Raw genomic sequence first — 26563 nt, forward strand, 5'->3', positions numbered from 1 at the left:
ACTTCCCCACCCTGTTTAAACTTGGGCATGGCCACAGTTTTGTTGCTTGGGCTGCTGAAATGTGGGTGGAAGTGACCGATATTCACTACATATAAGAAGCTTGAAGGATATTAACTATATATGTGAAGCTTTGGAGTCTGTGTTGTGAATGTCCATGTTTGCTCTGGTTTGCCAAAGTGATCATGGAAACGTGTTGAGCTGATGCCTCCAACAGGAAAGGTCTCAGTGACTGGGATGGGCAGAACCCTCCTACCAACCACAAAGAATCTGCAGTGTGAGAAGTCAGCTTGTGTGTTAACCACAATAATTGTCTTTCATTGTGCCAAAACCTATCCCACACTGACTATTAGAGCCAATTTTAGCTGGGATTATTTTTAAATGCCAACCTATCATATAAAGCCATGGACATTATGTGTTTGGTTCAATCTCCTAAATATCTACACCTATAATAGAAGAGCATGTAAACACAACTCATGATCAAGTAATTTAACATTAAAAAAGAAATATAATTGTTCAGCCTCTCTAACTTACTAAAGGCACAAAGTGAACACATATTATAAAACTGTCCAAAGCTTAGAAAACTATATCCAACAAATTCAGCTTAGTGGTTGCCTCTGGAGAGACAAAGAAGAAAATGGGATCCCTTAAAGGAAGAGTACATGGGAGCTTCAACTGTTTCAGTGATGTCTTATTATTATTTTAAATCTGAACCACATAATGCCAAAATTTAAGGTTTTATATAGCTGAGTACTTGAAAGATATTATTTTCTATTATGGAGAGTATGCTTCTGATCATTCGAAACACAAGTTTAAAAGAAAATTATTTAACAGCAGTTATTAAAGTCAAAGGGTTTTCTGATTATTATCAGCTGACTTAAACCTCCAAATAAAATGCCCTACTTTGTGAAGGGATAGAATAAAGATATTCCATGTAAATGGAAACCAAAAGAAAGCTAGAGTATCAGTATTCAAATCAGACAAAATAGATTTTAAAATGAAGACTGTTATAAGAGACAGACAAGGAAAGACACTACATAATGATCAAGGGATCAATCCAAGAAGACATAACAATTATAAATCTATATGCTCCCAACATAGGAGCACCTCAATACATAAGGCAAATGCTAACAGTCATAAAAGGGGAAATCAACAGTAACACAATATTAGTGGGGGACTTTATTTTATTTAATTTTTTTTTAGTGGGGGACTTTAATACTCCACTTACACCAATGGACAGATCATCCAGACAGAATATAATAAGGAAACACAAGCCTTAAATGACACATTAGACTTGATAGACTAAATTGATATTTATAGGGCATTTTATCCAAAAGCAGCAGAAAACACTTTCTGCTCGAGTATACATGAAAAATTCCCCAGGATAGATCACATCTTGGTCCACAAACCAAGTCTCAGTAAATTTAAGAAAACTGAAATCATAGCAAACAGCTTTTCTGACCACACACTATGAGATTAGAAATAAATTACAGGAAAAAACTGTAAAAAGCAGAAACACATGGAGGCTAAATAATATATTACTAAACAACCAATGGATCACTGAAGAAATCAAAGAGGAAATAAAAAAATATCTAGAGGCAAATAACAATGAAAACATAATGATCCGAAGCTTATGGGACACAGCAAAAGCAGTTCTAAGAGGAAGTTTATAGCAGCACAATCTTACTACAAAAATCCCAAATAAACAACATAACCTTACACCTAAAGCAACTAGAGAAAGGGGAACAAACAAAACCCAAAGTGAGTAGAGGGAAAGAAGTCAAAGATCAGAGCAGAAAGAAATGAAATAGAGATGAAGAAAATAATAGCAAAGATCAATGAAACTAAAAGCTAGTTCTTTGTGAAGATAAATGAAATTGATAAATCTTTAGCCAGACTCATTAAGAAAAAGAGAGAGGACTCAAGTCAATAAAATTAGAAATGAAAAAGGAGGACTTTCAACTGACACCACAGAAATTCAAAGAATAAGAGAATATTATAAGTGACTGCACACCAATAAAAGGGACAACCTAGAAGAAATGGACAAATTCTTAGAAAGGTATAACCTTCTAACACTGAACCAGGAAGAAATAGAAAATATGAACAGACCAAACACAAGTACTGAAATTGAAACTGTGATGGAAAATTTCCTATAAAAGTGCAGGAAATGGTGACTTCACAGGTGAATTCTATCAAACATTTAAAGAAGAGTTAACGCCTACCCTTCTGAAACTCTTCCAAAAAATTTCAGAGGAAGAATACTCCCAAGCTCATTCTATAAGGCCACCATCACTCTGATACAAAAATCAGACAAATATATCACAAAACAGATAATTACAGGCCAGTATCACTGATGAACACAGACACAAAAATCCTCAACAAAATACTAGCAAACTGAATACAACACATTGAAAGGATCATACACTATGATCAAGTGACATTTATCTCAGGGATGCAAGGATTCTTTCATTTATTCAAAGCAATTAATGTGATATGTCATATTAACAAACTGAAAAACAAAACCTAGATGATCATCTTGATAGATGCAGAAAAAGCTTCTGACAAAACTTGACACTAATTTATAATAAAACTCTCCAGAAAGTGTGCATATATGGAATTTACCTCAATATAATAAGGACCATATATAACAAATCCACAGCAAACATCATACTCAATAGTGACAAACTGAAAACATTTCCTCTAAGAGCCGGGAAAAGAAAGGATATTCACTCTTGCCACATTTATTCAACATAGTTTTGGAAGTCCTAGTCACAGCAATCAAAGAAGAAAAAAATAAATCCAAACTTGAAAAAAAGAAGTAAAACGGTCACTGTTTGTAGATGACATAATAAAATACACAGAAAATCCTAAAGATGCTAACCAAAAAACTACTATAGCTCATCAATGAATTTAGTAATATTGCAGGATACAAAATTGATACATAGAAATCTCTTGCATTCCTATACATTAAATGACAAAATATCAGAAAGAAAAATTAAGGAAATAAACTCATGTTCCACTGCAACAAGAAGAATAAAATATTTAGGAATAAACCTACTTAATGAGGCAAAAGACCTGTATACAAAAAACTATAAGCAACTGATGAAAGAAATCAAAGACAACACCAACAAATGTATATACCATGCTCTCGGATTGCAAAATGACTTTACTACCCAAAGCAACCCGCAGATTCAATGTAATTCCTTTCAAATTGCCAATGACATTTTCCACAGACTTAGGACAGAAAATTTCACAATTTGTATGGAATCAAAAAAAAACAAAAACAAAAAAACAACCCTGAATAGTCAAAGCAATCCTGAAAAACAAAATGGAGCTGGAGCAGTCAGGCTCCCTAACTTTAGACTATGCTACAAAGTTACAGTAATCAGGACTGAATGGCACTTACAAAGTTGCAGTAATCACAACTGAATGGCACTTTGCTGTACTGCAGGAAGTAATACAAAATTTTAAATCAACTATAATCCAATAACAAATTTTTTTAAATGCCCTACTTTGAAAGAGTTCTAGATAGTTAAGATTTCAGTTCAGTTCAGTTCAGTCGCTCAGTCGTGTCTGACTCTTTGCGACCCCATGAATCGCAGCACGCCAGGCCTCCCTGTCCATCACCAACTCCCGGAGTTCACTCACATTCATTGAGTCAGTGATGCCATCCAGACATCTCATCCTCTGTTGTCCCCTTCTCCTCCTGCCCCTAATCCCTCCCAGCATCAGAGTCTTCCCCAATGAGTCAACTCTATGCATGAGGTGGCCAAAGTACTGGAGTTTCAGCTTTAGCATCAGTCCTTCCAAAGAAATCCCAGGGCTGATCTCCTTCAGAATGGACTGGTTGGATCTCCTTGCAGTCCAAGGGACTCTCAAGAGTCTTCTCCAACACCACAGTTCCAAAGCATCAATTCTTTGGCGCTCAGCCTTCTCCACAGTTCAACTCTCACATCCATACATGACCACAGGAAAAACCATAGCCTTGACGAGACGGACCTTAGTCGGCAAAGTAATGTCTCTGCTTTTGAATATACTATCTTACCTGGATTTAAACATTACAATCAGAGAAGGCGATGGCACCTCAGTCCAGTACCCTTGCCTGGAAAATCCCATGCACAGAGGAGCCTGGTAGGCTGCAGTCCGTGGGGTTGCGAAGAGTCGGACACGACTGAGCGACTTCACTTTCACTTTTCACTTTCCTGCATTGGAGAAGGAAATGGCAACCCACTCCAGTGTTCTTGCCTGGAGAATCCCAGGGACGGGGGAGCCTGGTGGGCTGCCGTTTATGGGTCGCACAGAGTCAGACACGACTGAAGTGACTTAGCAGCAGCAGCAAACATAACACTCGTTAAGCTCTTAAAGCACAAAAGCTTGTAGAAAGGGAAATTCACACTTCAGCATTTCTATGTTTGGATTCTGGCCTCTGAAAGGACTTCCTTACCCTAAGTTATTTTCTCTAGAGGAGAAAGTTCCCTCCTACCATGTGACCAGGAAGCCAATGATTATCATGCCTACATATATGCAGTGGCAAGAATGTAAGATACGAAGGTATGATGAATTAAAATCCCAAGTTTAACACCTATTGTCTGTGTGGCCTTGAGTAAGCCAGTTAACGTCTCTGTATCTCAGTTTCTTCATTTTGAAATTTTAAAAGACATATTTCTATTGAAAACAGTCAATATTTTCCTATTGATGTTTTTCAGGACTCCAGTTTTATAACAGAACACCATGCAAATGTCAAATATGATATATTTAGTGGTATAATGGGCTTCCCAGGTGGCTCAGTGGTAAAGAAGAGGCCTGCCAATGCAGGAGATGCAGAAGATGAGGGTTCGAACTTTGAGTCAGGAAGATCCTCTGGAGAAGGAAATGGCAACCCACTCCAGTATTCCTGCCTGGAAAATCCCATGGACAGAGGAGCTTGGTGGGCTACAGTCCATGGAGTTGCACACAGTCAGACAAAATTTAGCAACTGAGCACAACAGTATAACACATTAGAGGATTTTCAAAAAATCTGAAATCTGACTAACTTACATCATGAGGTGCATGCAGAGAGTTATATATTTCATTAAAATGTTGACAAGAGTAAAGCTACTCTCATTCTGACCCCATCCCTGCTCTATTCAAAATTCCTTCATGGTATAGTTATCATCATTATCACTTTTAGATTACCAGTGAGTTTGCTCATCTTCTCTTATATTTCTTGGAGATTTATAGCTCCGCCTCCCCTGGAGTTAGATTGGGCTTTTCATTAGTTTGAAAAGGTGGGTGGGAGGAGTAGACCAGTAAGGAAAACAGGAGGAGGGTATGGTAAGGAGGTCAGAGAAAGAAGGGGCTGGGAGGTTCCCAGGCCCAGCTCCTAGTTGGTCTTGGAGTCCAACCATCTGATTTTCCCCAGAAGTGTATTTCTTCCTCTCGATCTTTTGTCCTCTGGTACCAGATTCATTTTTTTATTCCTAACTTCTTTTCCCCTCATGAAGACTTAACTGGGACCTTGATCCCAAAATATTCACCTTGGAGAGACTCAATGCTGAAGAACAGAGGAGACTTCATTCATTGAGAAGGGCATCTGATGACAAGGATAAAGGGTGATGGTAACCATATTTAATTTTTAAAATCGGTATTGGTATTTTGATACTATGAAAAATAGATACCTAAAGATTGGCATTGTCCTTTTACCCCAGTACTGCAAACACTAGTTAAAATAATGATTAAATAAGGAAAAGCATCAGAAAGTAGTTTATAACGTGCATTTATCACTGCAATTGTTAAAAAGACCACGGATTGTTCATTACTTTTAAAACACCACATCCAATAACATCTCAATATATTCTAAAAACATTATACCCCTAAACCCAGTGATGTTGCATATTTGGGGATTAAACTGCCAGACTTCCTCCCTAATTGTCAGGGTTTTGGTGTTTGCGTATGTGTGTGTTTGGTTAGTTCTATTTTTCATCTTTGCTGTTTTTTCTGCTTTATAGTGGGTAGAACTTATCATTTTAAATTATTTTTGTGCTAACACTTTTTAACCACTTATTACTTGACAAGCACTTTCAGATGCATTACCTCATTTCTCAAAAGTGTTCAGGGAAGAAGTTATTTTTATTTCCACTTCAAAGATGAAGCAACTGAGGGCCAAAGAAGGAACCCAAGTTTATAGAAGCAGTAAATGGCAGAGCCAGGACTCAAACTCACTTCTGACATCAAGTTATTTTCTTGTTCTACTTCACTCTGTATGAGGATAAGTTTTGATACTTTCTCCTTATAAGAACCAGTAGTTCAATTTTTTTTTAAGGAGAAAAAGCTCTCAATGTGACTTAAATATAAATGCAATTTAAGACTCAGAAACACGGCCATCACAGCTGCTAAATCTTTGCACCTGCAAGTAAACAGCAGAAAGCAAAGCCAAGCAATCCTTCCTTTAAAATCGGAGGGACATGAAACAAGTGAGACATTGAAATGGCACCCATTGTCCAGAAATGACAAGGGGAAATTCCTTAACTTCTGGCCCTGGAGAAAGACACTCAGAATCAAGTTCTTGCAGAGTATTTATAAGAGTATTTATCTTCAGTCTGGGATTTATGACAATCACCTAGTAGGTTCCAGATGAGAAAAATGAGTTGTCAAGAAAAGGCGATAACAACTGCAAGTACAAGCAACCATCAAAATGATAAAACTGTCACGTTTGTACATATCAAGCAATGATTACATTCATTATGTCCAACTCCTGATACTTAATACTGTCTGCCAAGGAAGCTAAGTTCCATTTAGAGTTTTGCTGTTAGCAAAAATATGTTTGAAAGAGATTTGACTGAATTTTTCACAAGTTTATAGAGCATGTAGCGAAACTGTCTCAAGAGGTGTCCACTGATACCTGGAAAGATTTGCAAAAAGGGTATTTCAGCCCTAAGTAATTTGCAAAAATAGAGTTAGGTATTGATTTGGGGGACTTGGGTGATCTCAAACAACTTGTGTTCTTATTTTTAGGGAAAAATAATACTTCAGTCAAAAATTTGAGTGTGTTTTCCCCTCAGAGAGATTCTCCATTTTAGATCCTCAAGCATGAGCGGTATTGCTAAATTGACAGAGCAAAGGGGATTGGAAATAGACTAAAAGGCACAGAGGGAGGTAGGGAAGGCAGAGGGAGAGAGAGAAACAGGGACTAAGAATAAAAATCACAAAGAATATCTGATTATTTTGATCACTTTTTGGGAGCTACTTTGTTGTACATTTATCCTCACCAAAAATTAATACTATTGAGTTCAAGGAATAAAAATGAGGATGGGAAGTAGGTGTCCCCCGTGTCCTCCTGTTACAGCTGGTAGACTGCTGCTGCTCTCCCTGCTGCCTCTGACTTTTCTAAGCTTTTGTCTAGTTCAGCATTTGCTCTACTACCTTCACTACTAGAACAAGATCATCAAAGAGCCGAAAGCTGGCCAGAAGGATCACTGTGGACCGTATTCGAATTTTAGTGATTCTGAAGTTCCCTCTCATTAGTGACAGAAGAGTCTGGATTCTGGTCAATCAAGTCATTAATTTCTTGTCAAGGGCTTTCCACTTAACAGGCTTTAGCCAGCAAGGAAAGGTCCATTTTAAGGATTAGCTGGAAGATGTACTTGAGACGTTTTTCTGAATTTCTAACATTCAAGGCCTGGTTTCTGGCACTACCTGCGTTGGCCCCTGCATATCATACTTCTTAATCTATTCCGCTGTCCTCCCACTGTTAATTCTCTCCTTTCAGCCCATTACTTTCTCTAGATACTCTCCTAATCTACAAACTGTGCTCTCTCTCCAGTGATATCTTAACCCTTCATTTTGGTTTGTGACATTTAAGGATTACCTAAAGCAATGCTCTCCTGACACGTTACCACCATGAGATAGTTCCTGCTGCATGCTGCTTTGTCAGCCTCTCTGCCACTGTTTCAGCCTTCTGGGTGGGTCTCAAACAAGCTCCTACTATATCAGGAAGTTTGAATTTTAGAGGCTGGTTGGCATCTATTCTCCTCACCAACTACCACAAATAAAATTTTATGCTCATAGAGTTAAAATCACCAAGAAAATACACATGAGAGCTCTGTGTGTCTCCCCTCCCTACCCTCCATCCCCTACACATGTTAAACATGGCCCAATAACCGCAGAGCTGCAAAAAACCTTGATGAGATACAAGTTTCAGAAACCCAGTTAGTATGTCAAGTATGCAAAAAAGGGCAAAACACATAAGGACTTGGGGACGAAAAATAAGTACTAAAAATATGAGTGCTGAATGAGTGAATGCATTCATGGATCAGAAAAGTCATGCAAAGATTCTACCACAAACAACTACAAATGATGGTCAGCCTTTTTCTTTCTTTTTAATTCATAGATGAGCTGAATCCAAAAGGGTACTGAAAGCAGGGGTGGTAACTGAGTAAACTGACGACACAGTGAACCTAAACGGTTCACTGTGAACAGAGAAAGGGGCACATGGCAGTCTTAGTAACAAGGTTTGGGTTTTAATGCCCATGAGGATAAGACGTTCTAAGGACCTGAGCTGGAACTGAGACTCCTGTGTAAAAGCCAGAATTCCTGAAAGCTTGCTTTTGACACTTCAGAGACAGTGTTCTATGTAAATCCACCTGCTGGCAAAGGGAAACTACAGGAAGACGAACTTTGATTAATAATACTGTGGAATTATGAAAATTTGACCAATGAATATCGACACATAAACCCAAGAGAAACATGTATATAAAATCTTTCCAAAGAAATACTCTTAAAATCTAAGGCCCACATGAATTATATAGAAGAAGAATTTTAGCTCTGCCAAAAATGAGCTAAAAATAATTATAAAGAAACAATCCACTATGAGCCAGAGACAGCAGATTCAACATACTGGAGGATTAAACATCAGTAAGTTTCGGGACATCCCTGGTGGTCCAGTGGCTAGGACTCCACACTCCCAATGCAGGGAGCCTGGGTTCAATACCTTCAGGTGGTATCACTGTCTAAAAAAATTGTAAGAAATATACAGACACAAGTAAAACTAATAATAAAGTTTAGCAAAGTTTTTTCAAGAAAACTGGTAGAAAAATACCAATATTGTTTCTGTAATGAAGAAACAAAATGGGAAAATGTAATTATCTCTCGTCATTCCACTGCTAGGTGTCAATCCAAGGAAAGCACTTGTACACCTGCATACAGAGATAGAAATAAGGATAATTTCTGCAAAAAAGTAAAAAGCTGTAAGGGTATAAAGCATTAAGAAAATAAGAAAGAATTAACCAAACCATCCTTCAGTAGGTATTGATATATATTCACATAATGGGATAAAAGGTAATAATTTAAAGAGTGACTTGCCAATCTGAATAAACTCAGAAACATAATGTTGAATGAAAAGTTAAGTTGCAAAAGGTAGGTTCAATATAATCATTTCCCTAAACTCTCCCTAAAATTTAATTTATGAATATGTGGACATGTAGGGAAAATATGAAAATATGTATAAGAATTATCCAGGAGAATAAAGCCTCTAAATTCACATACAAACAACTGACCCTTGAGCAATACAGGGGTTAATCCATGTATAATTTACAGTCAGCCCTCCATATCCAAGGTTCCTCCACATCCACAGATTCAATCAACCATGAGCTCTTAGTACTGTAGTATTTACTATTGAAAAACATCTGCATATAAGTGGAATTGTACAGTCCAAATCCACAATGTTTAGGGTCAACTGTAGTTACTTCTGTGTCTAGAACAGTAGGACTTCAGCCATATCTGGAATATTTTACATTCCATGAAAAAGATATCTGAAGCATATGTAGCAAATTTTAAGATTTGGTCTTGATGGTAGGCACAGTGATGCCTGCTATATTATTTTCTCTGTTTGAATTACTTCATAATTAAAAAACAACAGTGGAAAGATACTTATTGATCATGTTGACATTTTTACCAAGTTTACTTTTGATCAAGTTTTCTGATATCCCTATTATAATGCCTGTAATAATGTAGGTAAACAATAAGTATTTTCTTTTATTTCATTTCTTTTGTTCCCATTGGATCTTACTCAAAATTTTGTTGCCCAATCTCAGAAGAAACTTATTTAATTATTTTTAACATTTTTACTCCCTCCACCCATTTCTGTCTTCCTCACTGTGCCCCCACATCTGGAAACCACAAATCTGCTCTGTATTTATGAGCTTTTATTTTCCTTTTTAGATTCCACATATGTATCCCACATATTCAGATTCAATAATCATAAAGTATTTGTATTTGACTGGTTTCACTTAGCATAATGCCCTTGAGATCCATATATGCTGTCACAAATGACAGTTTCTTAATTCTTTTTGATGGCTCAATAATACTCCATTGGGGGGGAATATATATATATATATATATATACACCACACACACATATCTACAAACCACAACTGCATTATCCATTAATCTATTGTCAGACACTGAGGTTGTTTCTATACCTTGATTATTATAAATAGTGCAGCAAGAAACATGGGGTATTTATAACAAAAAGCGTTTACTGAATGAAATACAGGAGAATCATGAAAGCCACTTCCACCTCTTTCCCTTCAGTTTCTACTTTATTCTATTGATACTTCATGCCCTCTTTTTCTTTCTCCTCCTTGTTTCAGAGAAGTCACTGATGTGTCTTAAACTTTTGCGCAAAGTAAGAACAATAATACAGCAAGATAAAGAATAAACTCTTTCCTTTCCAAGATCTTTAGACTTATATTTATGTTTGTGTCAGGTTAAGGCATAGAAAGATTAATTGATGTCTTCTGTGGTTTGCTCTACTTGTCAAGCTCATCATTCACAGACTGGAGGCCTGACAATCTTTAGACACAGAGCTTCCAGCCAATAAATTCAGCCGCTTATTTTAAGGTTTGGTTCCTATTTAACTTTTAAGAAAATTTAAAATAAAACTGCTACCAGGAGGATGGACATGGGTTTGGGTGGACTCTGGGAGTTGGTGATGGACAGGGAGGCCTGGTGTACTGCAGTTCATGGGGTTGCAAAGAGTCAGACACGACTGAGCAACTGAACTAAAGTGAACCAGGAGGATAAGGATGATGACAGATGACTTATTCTAAATCTCCTTTGCTGCTGCTGCTAAGTCGCTCCAGTGGTGTCCGACTCTGTGACCCCATAGACGGCAGCCCACCAGGCTCTCCCGTCCCTGGGATTCTCCAGGCAAGATCACTTTAAAATTTTATTTTTGTTGTGATAAAAGAGTCAGGGTTTTAACACTGAAAAACATAGTGTCAAACACTTCTATCCTTTTCCCATGATCAGTGGGAGAAAGGACTCCTTTTTATTCATCACAATTTCAATATGAACAACAGTAACTAGAACCCACAATAGATATAATATAGAGTTATTGTCTGAAAGGAATTATTCTTGACCTTGTATGGCAAGTTAGGAGTATTAAGAATATATGCTTGTGTTTAAAGATGAGTTCCTTGTTTACCCTTTCAAAGATGAGTTCTTTTTTTACCCTTTCAAAGATATAGCTTGAGTCTGAGTATCTTAATTTATATCAACACTTCTGTCCCAATGTAATCTCTATTTCCACCTAGTTTTGCAATACAAATAGGTTCACAGATTTCACCAGAAAATAAATCATCAAGTAATATTTGCCCATCTAAACTACCAAGGGATATCTATAAAGTGAAACTTGAGGATCAGCCAAACATTATTATTTGGCCCAGATAATATTATCAAAATCATCCAACTGACTATATAGACAGCTACAGTTATTTCAAGAGCTAGAAGAAAAACAAACAAACACACACAAACATTCCATTGATTCATAGGTTATGGTTAAACAACACATGCACTAGCATCAGTAATGGTTTAACTCAAGTGATACAGGTGATAAAACGGATCAACATGCATATTCCTCCCATACTCAAAGCCAAAAAGGTCCTCTGCCTGATTATGTAAGAACATGCTACAGCCAATCCTTAGGATGGAGAAACTATACAAGCTGTTACTAGAAAGGAAACTCAGGACATTTACTTTTCAGCTCTTCACATCATCATATTTTAAACACAATTTTCTGGATAAAAACCAATGTGTTAGATGCCCTTTCTCTTGAAGAAGGCAAAAATAATATCAGCTCTGGCAAATCAATACCTTATGTTGTGAAAACCTGGAGTAGCTTTTTTTCCATCACATTCCAAATTACCTAAAATTTTCATGTCTTTGTCTCTTCTATAGCAAACATTAAGGAAAGGGAGATACAGTGGGAAAGGATGCCAAGAGGTTTAACCAAAAGACACTGGAGAAATTGTTTGCTGGCCCAAAGTTGGGGCATCTCAACAAAATAATTTAAACCCCCCCAAATTGCACACTATATAAGTTCTCAATATCCCAGTAAAAAAAATGCCCAGTGAGGATAGTTAACTCTAAGAAATTTTCTTCTTTATATTGGATCCAAGGCCAAAGGTCATTAACATCATCTATAAACCTTATTTATTGAATTCTTGAAATATGGTATTGATTTTTTAAAGAAACAGTTTAATCAAAATGCTGCATTCATAATTAATAATATATTCAAATCACCACTGAAAATAAAAGAAATCTAGTAAGACACAATTATTTTGGACCCCACAGATGAATCTTCTTGTTCTATGGCTTCCTATTTAAGAAACATATTGCATAACTTATTCTTTACCAATGTTTCTGCTATAAAAATTTCATTATCAATCATAAGATTAAATAATTCTATAAAATAATCCAAGTTCTCAGCATAAAACTGCTACAATTCCAGTTTTTCTGTAAAGGTAAATAAATACACCTACCTCAACAAATATAAAACACGGGATGATGGAATAACTTCGTTGAGTGTTGTTTCCTACAGCCATTTCTTACATGTAGCAAGGCTGTACCGTCTAAAACTTTCCAGGCTGAAATAGAAATAGATGGCATGGTGTAAGAACCATATGTGTAGAAGTCCCTTAGGTATGCACATAAAAATATCAGCTGCCCTTTAGATAAGCAAGCTGTGTACAAACAAGGCAAAATACTGATCTATAGCACAGTCAAATCAGATTAATTATAAATACAGAGAAAAGAGACGAAGGTTTACTAACCATAAACAGTCTCTGAGCCTAAATGACCAAGCAGGGAGCCCCTGTGCACACAGATATAGTGAAGAGAATTTTAATTGCCTGGTGCTGCACAGTGCCTGAACCCAGTAGATTGTGCTCATGCCACAAATGCAATTTTTGCTACAGCACATTTGTTACCCTCCATTCTGCGTGAATCTCTCCTGTGCCTGATCCTTGCAGTTTGCAGTCTAAGGATTTGCTCATTTTTGCCTTTGCCTCTTCCTTTGGAGCTGACATTTAGGACTGAGGCACTAATCCTCAACTTCCTTTCTTGACCACTCTTTGCCCTTGCTCCCGTGACTACAGTGCTATTCACTATGGATTAATACATCACTGATCCCTCTCACTGGGTTCCCTCAGCCATGTCTGTGTGTGTGTGTGTGTGTGTGTGTGTGTGTGTGTGTGTTCTAAACACAAAACACTGACACCATAAACATTCTCCTATAAGAATGGTGTAGTTGGGCAACAGCAGGTTATTTTAAATATTTGTTAGAACTCTTCTGTCCTGCTTTGAACTGAAAATAGTTGTGTATTAGAAGATCAGTTAATTTTGGTTCTTAATAACAACAACAAAATAGAGATTCCAGGCTTTTCTGAAACTTCCATGGCCCGATGAAAAGAATTTTCCACTAAACCTTTCACTCTCTATTGAAAGCAATACTTAATACGTTTCAGGTAGCTGCTCCTGAGAATTAATTTTTGTTTGTTCTGTTTCTGTGTCAGACTTCCCATAGTTCTTATGGACTGTGGCGAGAAAAGTAGTACAGGGACTACTGGCCTATGCAACCGGCTGACTGCATTTTTTCTTAAAGGCCATGAATTAATGTTTTTTAACTTAACTCTGTCTTTATGCCCATTCTTATTTTTTTCCAAGATAAAACTTTAAAAAACATTTCTTTCTCTTTATGAAAAACCAGCTTTCAATTGTTGACTAAAACGTTCTCTGATCAAATTTAACATTATGTGTGATATTAAGTCCACATCAATCACAGTGCTTAAATTATTTAATGTTTAGGCAGCTTAAATTTTTCTATTAAAATTGGATATTATCTGTTATAAAATACTCATGGTATATCTTTTATTTCACCATTCTACTTCATAATTAGGAATAAATAATTTTTTTTTTTACAATTAGAAAGAAACTCATAAATAGAACACATTTGAGTTGATTTGGCAACCATGTATTGGTTTCATTTTACCCTTACTTAACCCAAGTATCTTAGAGTTCATTTATCAGTATTTATGATTTTTTAAAAATTTTATATTGGAGTATAGCCAATTAATAATGTTGTGATATGTTAGTATTTATGATTTAGATGAGTCCTACTGTTAGCATCAACTAAATACAGTGCCTTATATCTGAAAAGTAAATTAAGTTTTTAATCACCTTGAAGTAGGTAGGGGCACCAGAAAAACAAAAGCATCAGACACACCCAGTATTTTAGATGGCCTCTCCATACAATTCACTAAAAATAGCAATGAAATGGAGAACACAACACAAGCTTTGGGATATCACACAAAATTCACCTTTCTCTTCACTCTTCTGGTTCAAAACACAACCTGGCTTTTTATACATGTATGAAGACTAAATATATACACACACATAGGTATCTATGCATGTGTATTATACTTAATTAGTAACTGAGGTTTCTTTCACATATAATTCACCCATTCCAAGTGTACAATTCAATGATATTTTAGTAAATTTACCAAGTTGTACAATGATGAACACAAAACAATTTTAGCACTTTTTCCTTCACCCGCAAAGAATTCTCATTCCCATCATCGCCGCACTGACCCCTCTCCAGCCCAGCTAGTCACTAATCTGCTCTCTGTCTCTACAGATTTGCTTTTTCTGAATATTTCAAATAAATAGAATCATATAATATGTGGTCTCTTGATCTGGATTCTTGTACAAAACAAAAGCATGTCTTTTAAGTTTATTCATGTCATAATGCACATATCAGTAATTTTTCCTTTTTATTACTGAATCTATTCCATTGTATGGATATAGAGCCTTTACCAACTGGTGGAAATGTAGGCTGTTTCTAATTTTTGCTGTATCCAACATTAGGTTGTATCCAATATTATCATTATCCAGTGATGCTAAGAACATCTTGTGTTTATTTTCATTTCTCATTGTCATTCTAGCGGGTGTGGGATAATATCTCATCGTGGCTTTCATTTTGTAAATAACAAATGATATATTTTGTCTTCTGAATATTAATGTGCCTTGGTATGGATTCCTTTAGGTTTATCCTGCTTAGAGATTTCTTAATACTTAAATCTATCAGTTTAGGTTTTCCCCAAGTCTGGGGAAATTTTCAGCCATTATTCCTGGAATACTTTTTTAACCCACTCTCTCATCTCCTTCTGGGACTCCAGCAACATGAATATTAGATCTTTTGTTGCAGTCCATCCTTCATGTCCATGAGACTCTTATTACCCCATCCCTACCCCAGTCTATTTTTTTCTCTGTTGTTCAGATGGGGTATTTTCTCTTATTCTGTTCTCAAGTTCACTGATTCTTTCCTCCATCATCCCCAAATGGTGAGCCAAGTCCATCCACTGAGTTTATTTTAGTTGTTATATTTCTTAATCCTAAAATTTCCATTTGATTTTTCTATTTTCCATTCCTTTGCTGAAACTCTTTCTTTGCTGAGACTATTTTTTCATTTGTTTCAAGCATGTCTACAATTATTTATTAAAGTATTTTTATGATGGCCACTTAAATTTTTGCCAGACAATTCTATACCATCTTGTTTTAGGTGTCTGTTAATGACCTGTTCTTATTAAGTTTGCCATTTTGTTGATTCTTGGTATGCAGAGTGATTTTTTATTGACCTTAGGTTGTTACATTATAAGGCTAAAGATCCTGTTGAAAGCTTATGTCTTTTTATACCTCCTCTGACACTCCTCCAGTAGATACAGGGAATGTCAAAGTCCAGGTCCTCAACCTGGCCCCCTGTGATAGCTTGTTGGTGAGTGGCCCCTTTCACTAGGCAACAGGAGAGTTTAGGCTCCTCCGTAAGGCCCACTGATCCCACCAGGGCTGGGAGGGGTTAGGTACCTCTTTATTGCTCCCCACATGGCCTCCACTGACAGTGTGGTTTTGCTAATGCTGTGTAATGGTAAAACTGAATTTCCACTAGGCCCACTCTGATATCACTCCAGTGACGAGGAAGTAGGGGTGTCTCATTACTGCCTGGTGGGGGTTGAAGTCTAGGCTCCTCCCATGTTCTCCCCTGACACTGGAACAGGGGCGGGGGCCTACTTGTTATTGGCATGTTTGAATTAAAGTCTTGGCTTCCTACTTGGCCTTCTCTGATATAACCCCAGCAGAAGTTTGGAGGAGTCTCCTTATAGCCTGGCCAGGGCAGAAGTCTAGGGTCTCTACACAGCCTTTGCTGGTAGAGACAGAGGTAGGACTGCAGTTTTTTTCTGTAGTTTTGGATAGAGTCAAAGGGTTATTTTCTAAAAGTTTTCTGCACTGCTAGGCTGCCCTTTTCCCAGTGCTTTGGCTAGAAAAGCAGCAGCTTTTCTTGGGACCGTTGCATCTGAGAGTATCAGTATCCCAGTTTGCTAGCTTCTCTGATATCCAGTCTGAGATACGAGGCAAAAAGAAATCCTGGGAACTCAATATTGTGCTGGCTCTTATGTGAAGCCTCCACCAGCCCACCATTCCTTCCTCTGAGCTTTGTCTGTTTACATGTAACATTCAAGATTTTTGGTTGATTTAGTGGGAGGAATGGGGAAAGTACATCTTACTCCATCCTTTCAGAAGAAGTTGTTAGAAGTCTTTTTAAAGAAGCACCACAACGGCAGGGACCAAAGTTCTCATGTAGCCCAGCCCTGCTGTGTTCTCATGAATTTGAGTCTTTTTGTGCCCAAGGTTTCAAAATATCAGAATAGCAACATTTGTTTATTTGTGAGTCCCTAACTCATGCCTGGTATCCCATTAGGCACAACTAGAAGTAAATGAAAATATTTTAATTTCTTTTAAAATAATAAATGTTTAGGTTAGGTTAAAAATATTTAATATTTTATTTATTAATATTTAATATTTATTAAATTCAGTTTTATACTAATTCAACTGTAAAATATAAATTTTAATTTTAATAGAGAAAGGGGTCCACAAAGGCAAAATTGCTTAGAGTCCACAAAAGTAATGAGCTAGTCCTCGTTGGGAGAAAGTTAAGGAAAAGTTTCTTAGAGGAGAAGGCTACTTAAGTTGTTTAAAATAAAGGTAGCTGCCCCCCATCAGAAGAGGACAAGTGAAGTATTCTTAGCTAACGGGAATAGCAAAAGCTAAGGCTCCAAAGATATAAGTTGACTTAACATATGTTTGCGAAGATAAAAACACCACCAGCTCTAATGTATGAAAACATTCAAGGTGTTACCAAAATTTGTTTATGTACATGTAGAATTTTATGCACAAACTCAGAAGTTAGAAGACCTCAAGGATAAAAAATACAAGGTTGGTCCATTTCTATATCAGATAGGAGCATGGGGAAAAAAGAGAATATTGACAGACTACTGTTTCCTACTAATTAATGGAGAGCTCTTCGTTTCTAGGCAGTAAGTACATTATAAATCAGACCTGTCCAATAAAGGAGTCAATGACATCTCATGTGTTTCCACTGGATTTTCCATGTAATTCCCTTTAGCTCATGAGAAGTGTAACAATTCTTAGTCATTCCAGGACAAATGCACAAATAATGGCTGATTATAAAGAATCTGTTTCAGTGAGACTCAGAATGGATATGGATGGAGCACAATCATAGATAGATGAGGATAAACCTCACTGATTTCTATGTTATGCAAAGTTAGCTCCAGTTGACCAGTCAAATGAAGCATCAATAGAAAGGAACAAAAATGCCCTTGAGAAAGAGTCCCCATGATTCAGTGGACCTTCTGCCTAGACTTGGTGTGAATCCAATATTTTCAGTGGCCAAAGTCACAGCCTGAGGTTCTTCTCAGCAGCCCAGAGTCTATGATTTTTGGGGATGCTAGATCTTGCTCTTTTTATACAGAACATTTTAAGCTAATTTTGCTCAAAATGCCATGATGATTCCCTTCAAAGTTAGGATGATATGAATTAATTGAGTTCATTAAAACAGAAGTCTAAAAAACAAATAGGTAACAACAAGGCCACCAAAAAGGTATTTTTATGAGTAGCCCCAAGAATTCAGTACTCTGAGGCCACACTGATTTAGGACAGTGTTTCTCAACCCCATCACTGTTGATATTGTGGGCTTCATAATTCTTTGTTGTGAGGGGCTATTCTGAGCATCATTAGATATTTAGTTAAATCCCTGGCCTCTACCCACAAGATGCCAATGGTAGCAACCCTCCTCCTCAAATACTGTAACAACTTAAAATGCCTCTAGACATTGCCAGTTATTCCCCTCCGAGGTTGGAGGGAGCAGGGGATGGAGACAGACCCGGGGCAGAACCATTAATTTTAAAGGATTGAAAGCAGAGGCCCTAGGACATTTGAATTTTTGAGCTGATGAAGAACTTGCTTCACTAAGGATAAAGGCCACATTTTATCACAAGGGGACAAACCTATTGCTGTTTAGTACCTAACAGAGGGAAACATGGAAATTGCTGAGATGTCTTACCTGCATTTGGGGGGAAACAAAAGGCATCTCATGTCAGAGACCATGATTGGAGTGATCATAAAGCTATTATAAGTGGTATTACTGCCACTTTGAACCTCTAAAGAAAGCAGGGCTATTTCATACATTGAGACCTTCAGGCTCAATTCCTAGGGCTGACGAGTTATTTTACAGTCCATGAGAATATATAAGCAATAAACAAAAAAGGCACCAAAGCTCTGTAAAATCCAATGAATATGTACATGTATACCTAAAAATGTAAAATTCTTGCAATTTTATCACTCAATTTAATGTTAACAATCTGAAGGTGATTTATAGGCAAAATTCTTAATTCTAAAAATTCCTTTGCAAAGAAACTTTAATTGTCAAATTGGTGACTCAGAAAAATAATTTCCAAAGAAAAGTCATAAAAAATCTTTTCATTTTGCCACAAAATAAAGATGTACTGCCAGATCATTCATTATGTGTTTATCTTTGTATGGAGTGAGGTCTCAAAAAGTGAGTGTCAAAAACAAGCTTAAACAACCTTAAAATAGCCCTGGAGGGATTCTGCTTTCAGCCAAGCGAAAGTAACTAAGACTGGATTTCATGCCTGGCATAACTGAAAAATAGAGACAAAATAAATGAGCCGATGGTATTCAAGACGTTGGCTGTGAGGCAATGAAGGGCAGTGATCCCTGAAAGATGGGAACAAACAGAGGCAAGCCCCGCACTTGCCCTCACTTACTGCCTGGAGAGTGTCTCTAGCCCAGGGCACAGAGAAGAAAACCTGGAAGAATGGCCTGTGGTCTCCCTGAGCTGAGCAGACAGCACTGGGAATGTGGGGAGGCCCAAGTGACTGGAGCTCACAAGGCAGAGGGCCAGAGAGGAGAGTTCTGCATGGAGAGAGCCCGGTTGCCCTGCTGAGGGTCCCCTAGGTGGAGGGGTCCCCAACCTCCAGGATCGGAGGTAGAGCTGATGTAATAGTAATAAAGTGTAAAATAAATGCAATGCATTTAAAGCATCTTGAAACCACACCCTCCAACCCCCAGTCCGTGGAAAAACTGTCTTCCATGAAATCTATCCCTGGTGCCAAAAAGGTTGGGGGTCTCTGCAAATTTTTGGCAGAGTACTAATGAGCACGGGAGAAACTAGCTAAGGCCAGGAAGGGAAACCATTCAAAAGGATTCGAGTGAAATTATCATCAGGGCTCACACAAGGCCAAGAATACTTCCTGTTCCCACCAACCCAAATGAAAAGACACCTAACTCATCAGAGAGAAGGTAGAAGACTTCAGTTTAGGTAAACTAATAACTCCGATATGAAAACATTCCTTATCCAGGGACCACAAGTATTCCTTACAGAGTTTTTTTTCCTTTGTTACAGGATACTGAAAATTTACTGAGATTCTGGGCCACTGAATGACTTGTTTTTCCCCAGTGTCAGGGGGCCCCAGAAGCAAGAATATCCATGACTCAGGTCGCATCAAAGGAACCTCTGACATGAGTTTTACAATACTCAATGTGGTGAAACTTTCTAGGATTTATTCAAAATTGGGTTGGCGTAGGATTGAAATGAGATTATGTCTAGCAAGGGGAAAAATAGGACGTTTTTCTACATGATCCACTTCTTAATTAGAGGTATGGCAGAGGGGATTAGAGTAGAAAAGGGAAAATTAAAAGGCAAAAAATGAGTTGTGCGAGTTGCATTTCATTTTGTTCCCCTGTACTAAGGGTGAGCCAGAATCCCCTAATCCAGCTCATCTTTAACACATGTTAAATAGGCATTAACATCCCTGGTGGCTCTGAGCCATCCCTCACTGTTCTGGATCATTTCTATTCAGTACATTACCTCCAACCAGCATCTCAGTAGGCATTTAATTTCTCGAAGCTGGAAAACCTAACTTTTTTTTTTTTTTTTGAAAGCAACTAAGACATTAAGAGATAGGAACAAGTCAAATGAGACTGTAGATGAGTGTAAAAGAGATTGCATCACAAGATGATGTGGGATTTAAGACTGTATTACTTAGACTTTCAAGAGAAATGCTGTGCTCTGTTCAATTTTAGAGATGCTTTTCAAAGCTTGTAAAGACGCTCTTCAAATCTTGTGAAAAATGACAAAGTGAAAACCCTACATCAAGGAGAGTAGCATTGACACCCTCTTTCTTTGTCCAGTCTCTCTCTCCCCTCCACAGTGCCTCACTCACAGCTGGATCCATGGTCCAGCCCTTGAGCTAGCCCAGCATCAGGCAGAGATACGAAGAATATGAGACGTACAATACAGGGAACTCTAGAGTTCAGTCAAATCTTTACAAAATAAAAACTTGGGGGAGGAGGGGTGGTCTGTGAGGATGCCAGGGCCCCAGATTGGTCTTGAGTGGCTTCTCAGGGCCGGGCATAATTCCAGGTTCCCTCTGGGCTCCCATATAACATTGGCCAGGTCTGCATGACCAGCCGTTAGCTTTGTTCCTGCTGCTTAAATCTGATGACTCTCTCTCATACCTCAATCTCTTTTCAGGTCTGCCTGAGCACTCCTGTCTGAACTTCACCCAGTAACTAGGACCCAGATGCCCATTTATCTAGGTGAGTCCTTTGAACCTATAAGTTATACCTGGTTCACACTTCAGCCCTAGTCCTGAATGGATAGTCTGCAAGACAACCACTGCCCCTTGCTACTAGAGGATGACTTGACCTAGAAGTACCAATGATGGACCTCTCACAACTAAGGCAGAAGATGGCCTGGCTAATGACTGAGCTTGTTAATTTTTTTTTTTTTTTTGACTATGTTAAATCTTTCTAGTCTCATTTTGTAACAATTTTCACCTCATGTCCATCCCCAGCCTCCTGGTACTCCAGCTACTCACTCAGTTTCTCCAACACGCTAAGCTCTTTCTCACCTCTGGACTTTCTCATGCACTCCAGCATGGAGAATTTTTCCTCCTCCATTATTTGCCCCACTTTCAGATTTCCAGTTAAACACCATTTTCAATGGGAAAGTGTCCTTAATTGCCTTGACTGGTTCAGTTCTATTACACACTATCATGCTCCTTCAGAGTATGTATTGTGTAATTGCCTAATATCTCTTTTCTAGGAATGTTTGCCTTGCTCACACTGTGACTTTAGTAATTTGCACAGACCTTGCACATTGTGTAGGTGCACAGTAAAAGCTGACACTCACAGTGTGCCTAAGCCACTCAGCTCTGTCATTTGATTTCACATTTGCCCTGGGTCCACTCCTTACTCCTGACCCAGTCCTCATCTGGGTCTTGGTCAGTCCTTTCCAGGTCCTGCATGAACTCAACAGTATAGGTTTTGGGTCAACTAACTATACCTCGGACCCAAAATGCAATGAAGAATAAAGTGTCTGAAAGTCCTAGAAATCAAAACATAAACCAGAACACATTTTAAAATGTAAAATTGAAAGGGTAAATCATTCCACTGGATTCCACCTCTGGTCCATTTAAGTGTTAAAAAAACATAACAAAACTGCTTCAGACAGCTACTTTAAAAGGTACATGCCTCCAAGGTAATAGTTTAAATTGGAAAAAAAGAATCCAAATCTATCCAAAAGTAAGCCAACTCTGTTACAGACTGATCTTCTAAAAACAAGGAGCACAAGGATGATTCAGACCACAAAGCTCAGCAGGCGACCTGAGACAGCTGGAGGAAAGCAGAGAGCTTGCAAATGTCAGACTTGCTGATGGGAACAAGGACCCAGGGCCATCTGATGGGCCACCACCAGGAGAACTGCTCAACAGATAACAAGACAGTGCCCAGACCAGAAGGTCAGTCCCGAATTTCTTTTTCAATTCAATGCAGTTGATACTGTTTACCCCTAATTTTCCACTAGGAAAAAGGAAAAAAAAAAAAAACACACACACACACAGCTGGAGGAGTAGCAGGACTCAAAGAACTTTTCTTAATTACAAAGTAGAAGTTAATGTTTCTTTCAGTAAAATCAAAGGCTAGAAGGAAATGAAGTTTGACACTCAGTTAAACTGAAACCTTGAAGTATCAGAGCAAGAACCAGAAGTATGCATGCATGTGCGGACTGGGATGGACACACAGACACACACCCTTTCCCCTCAGAAAGGCTTAAAGATAGGGAAAGTTCCAGACAAATGTTGTGCTCACAGCTTAAATTCTAGAGAAAAGTGGTAGGGAATATGCTGAATTGCTCTTATAAAGTAGTGAATATGATTTTTAAATATAATTAAGTACAGGTCTACCTTGATTTATGGTGGCATTACATCCTGATAGACCCATCATTAACTGGAAATAGCATAAGTAGAAAATGTATTTAATTCACATTAACTTACCAAACATCTTAGCGTAGCCTAGGCTACAGAACACTTATAATTAGCCTGCAGTTGGGCAAAGCCATCTAACATAAAGCCTGCTTTACAATAAAGTACTGACTATCTCAAGTAATTTACTGAATACTGTACTGAGTGTGAAAAAGAAAATGGTTGTATGGGTTCAGACTGGTTGTAAGTGTATCAGGTGTTTATCCTTGAGATCATATGGCAAACTGGGAGCTGCAGCTCAGGACCTTGCCCAACATCAGAAGACACGATACCTCATTTGCTAGCCCTGGAAAAGATCATAGTTTGATCTTCAGCCTTTCTGCTGAGAATGGCTTTCACACCATTACAGAGTTGAAAAGTATTAAATCCAACCATATTAAGTCGGGAACTGAATGTATTTATAGTCTCCTGCATCTGGCTCTAGTTATTACATTTCAAATATAATTTCAAAAGCAATTGAGGTTAACAAAATTTGTAATGATGTTATGATCTGTTATAGGACTGACTATATTAAAGGTAAAGACTGTTTTATTGTGGTCTTTCTCATCATTCCAGTGAAAATTGCCCATCGATCAGATTTACAATCAACTTGCACTATGCTACAGTTTGCTCTAAAATGGACCGTATTTTAGAAAGTCTCTGCAGTACCTAATACCATAACACCTTTTACTAAACTATTTTGAAGACAAACATTGAGAAAAGATGTCATTTTGTCCATTCACTTATCAATGAGGCTTTATTAAGTATCTACTAGGTACAAAGTCTTAGGCTTTGAATAATGCAAATATGGGTAAAACAGACATTGACAGCCAGTCGCTTACAACCTAGTAAGAATGCAAATGCAGTCAAGTGCAGAGTCTACTTATAAAATGATATAAATGATGGAAATTCATAGGAAGGAGAGACTGTTTCCATGGAAGATACCTGAGGTGAACTGATGAGGACAGGAAGTTATGAATATGCCCAGGAGACAGATGGATTTCTAGGTGTTAGGACTGGTAAGAGCAAAGTATGGATTAGAATAGCCCAGACCATATCTATGACATGGAGTTATGGTTAGGCAAGTTTCTTCTATCTCTAGAAGACTGGCGCTGGATTGTTCAATGCAAGCTAAGGAGTTTAGGTTCATTTCATTGGCTTTTGCTTACAGAATATAAGACAGGTGATAGTGGGTGAACACTGAGTCAGCAAGACTTATGAAGGCTACAGTTTTTCCAGTAGTCATGTACGGTTGTGGGAGTTGGACCATAAAGAAGGCTGAGCACCAAAGAATTGATGCTTTTGAATTGTGGTGCTAGGAAAGACTCTTGAGAGTCCCTTGGACTTCAAGAAGATCAAACTAAGCAATCCTAAAGGAAATCAACCCTGGATATTAATTGGAGAGACTGATGCTGAAGCTCCAATATTTTGGCACTTGATGCAAAGAGCCAATTCATTGGAAAAGACCCTGATGATGGGAAAGATTGAAGGCAAAAGGAGAAGGGGGCAGCAGAGGATGAGACAGATGGTTAGATAGCATCACCAGTTCAATGGACATGAATCTGAGCAAATTCGGGAAATAGTGTAGGACAGAGGAGCTTGGCATGCTGCAGCCCATGGGGTTGCAAAGAGTCGGATATGACTTAGCAGTTGAGCAACAAAAACAAAAGAGTAGCCATTGTCATCTAAGTAAGACACATTCAGAACCATGCAAGAACTGTTTCAATCTAGTCTTTTAAAATGTTTTTGAGATGCACAGGGAGGAGAGGTAAATAGGAGTGCCTGTTTGAACTGGGGCCTCTGTAAAGTGGGCAAGAAGGGAATGTGTTATGTTATTAAGGTCAGAGGGACTACAGTGTTTTTCAGACTTCCAAGTCATTGGTTCCTGCATTTCCCTTTGAATTTGGTTCCAATTCCCATCTCCACGGCCACTGTGAGTTTCTAATGATCGAAGAGATGAGATCACTAATTAAATGGAGAGGAAAGAAGCAAAAAGTTCAAGTCCAGCATGAGAAACTGCTGGGGAAGAGAAGATATGCCCCGCAGACCAGAATTCTAAAGAAGCTGCACCGAAGAGTCCTTTTGGGGGTGGTGGTTCCAGGACATTAGACAGCCCTTTATGGTCCTGCCTGCAGGGATGTATGTCACAAGCTGTTCTGAGCAACGGGGAGGCTGTGATACTGTTGTTCTGCCAAGCAAGGCTGCACTTTCCAATTTAAAGCTAAGTTGCCCAGGAGCCAAGCTGTTTGTTGTTGAGAAGACAAGGAGAGAAAGAGCATGCGTGCATGTGTGTGTGAGAGAGACAGACAGAGACAGAAATACCCAGGAGTTCAGATATCCAGTCTATCCCCACATCAACTCTCTGGAACAGAATGATTCTGTTTTCGTCATTAGGCCTGCTCAATCTGTGGGTGCCCTCAGAAATCACTGCAAGGAAGGCCCTATGCCCTCATGACAGGGAAATTAATTAACTCTGTTGCACCCTGTTAGGGTCTCACAGGAGACAGAAAAAAGCATTGAAAGGAATCCCCTTTCCGCATAGGAGATTTCAGAGAAGGATTAGACAACCCTGGCGTAAGCCTTGGTTTGCCTGCTGTGCAACCAGAAGAAGGCTGCACATATTCTGTGCCTGACCCAAACTTAGAATTTGAATGAGTATAGTAACAATGATAATATTGTCTGCTAGTCTCCTTGATAAATATGTTTTGAGAACTTATTAACCCATGCCAGGCTTTATGCAGAGTTATGGTCTTAACTTTTACCTTTAACACTATAATATTTCTTGAGTTAATTTGCATGTGGCATGGAAATATGCTGACCATTCTTTTCAATATTGCAGACTGCTTCCCTCATCTCATCCTCCATACCCTAGTCTATTTTCTCTTTTATATATATCACTCACCATATACCATAATTTATTCATTCAGTATGTTTATCATCTTCCTCCAGTGACCAGGATGTAAGTTTTACGACTCCTCCCGTTTTGTCCACCAGTTGTACCCTAAGTGTCTTTTGCAGAGAAGACAGAGACTAATTACAAGTGAGATAAAGACAGTATCTCTCCAGGACCTAATAGGGAACCCAACATACTATAGGGGTCAGGAGAGTCTCCCCTAAAGAAGTGATCTTGGACACATAAAAGATTGTATTGTATTCCTGTCAAAGGGAATAGAACAGGGGAACTTCCTGAAATGAGAGAAAGCATGGCCACACAGCTGCAAAACACAGCATCGGCAATGGACACATGATGAGGGCTGGGATCAAAGGGCTCACGGTGCAAGGCTGGGGAGACACATTAAAAAGTTTGAGATTTGTTCTAAGAACAATGGTAAACTATCGAAAGGCTTTAAAGGAACAAAACAGTCATGCCCCAGTTTGCTTTTACGAAAGACAGCTCAGGATACAGAGAATGGTTTGGGAGAGTGGGACAAGAGTGACTGTGGTGGGGTGGCCAGTGGAAGGATCTTGCTATCTCCAGATAAAAGGAGAAGGTAGCTGGGGGGCAGGCTCAGGCAACAGACACAGACAGGTTAGTGAACTCAAAAGATCAGAAGAGCAAATAACATTTAATT

General features: G+C 38.3%; 1 protein-coding gene across 4 annotated transcripts in view; it reads right to left on the minus strand.

The window, feature by feature from the left end:
• Positions 1-26563, minus strand: part of PLPPR1 (phospholipid phosphatase related 1) — a 289495-nt gene that overhangs the window by 131873 nt on the left and 131059 nt on the right. For all 4 annotated transcript variants that reach the window (XM_004004048.6, XM_042242955.2, XM_027964167.3 and 1 more), the window contains exon 2: positions 12798-12902. In XM_004004048.6, coding sequence (XP_004004097.2) covers positions 12798-12860 — 63 coding nt within the window. In that variant the 5' untranslated portion in view covers positions 12861-12902. The remainder of the gene's footprint in view (positions 1-12797; positions 12903-26563) is intronic.

The sequence above is a fragment of the Ovis aries genome, chromosome 2, assembly GCF_016772045.2.
Source record: "Ovis aries strain OAR_USU_Benz2616 breed Rambouillet chromosome 2, ARS-UI_Ramb_v3.0, whole genome shotgun sequence".
NCBI classification, from domain to species: Eukaryota; Metazoa; Chordata; class Mammalia; order Artiodactyla; family Bovidae; genus Ovis; species Ovis aries.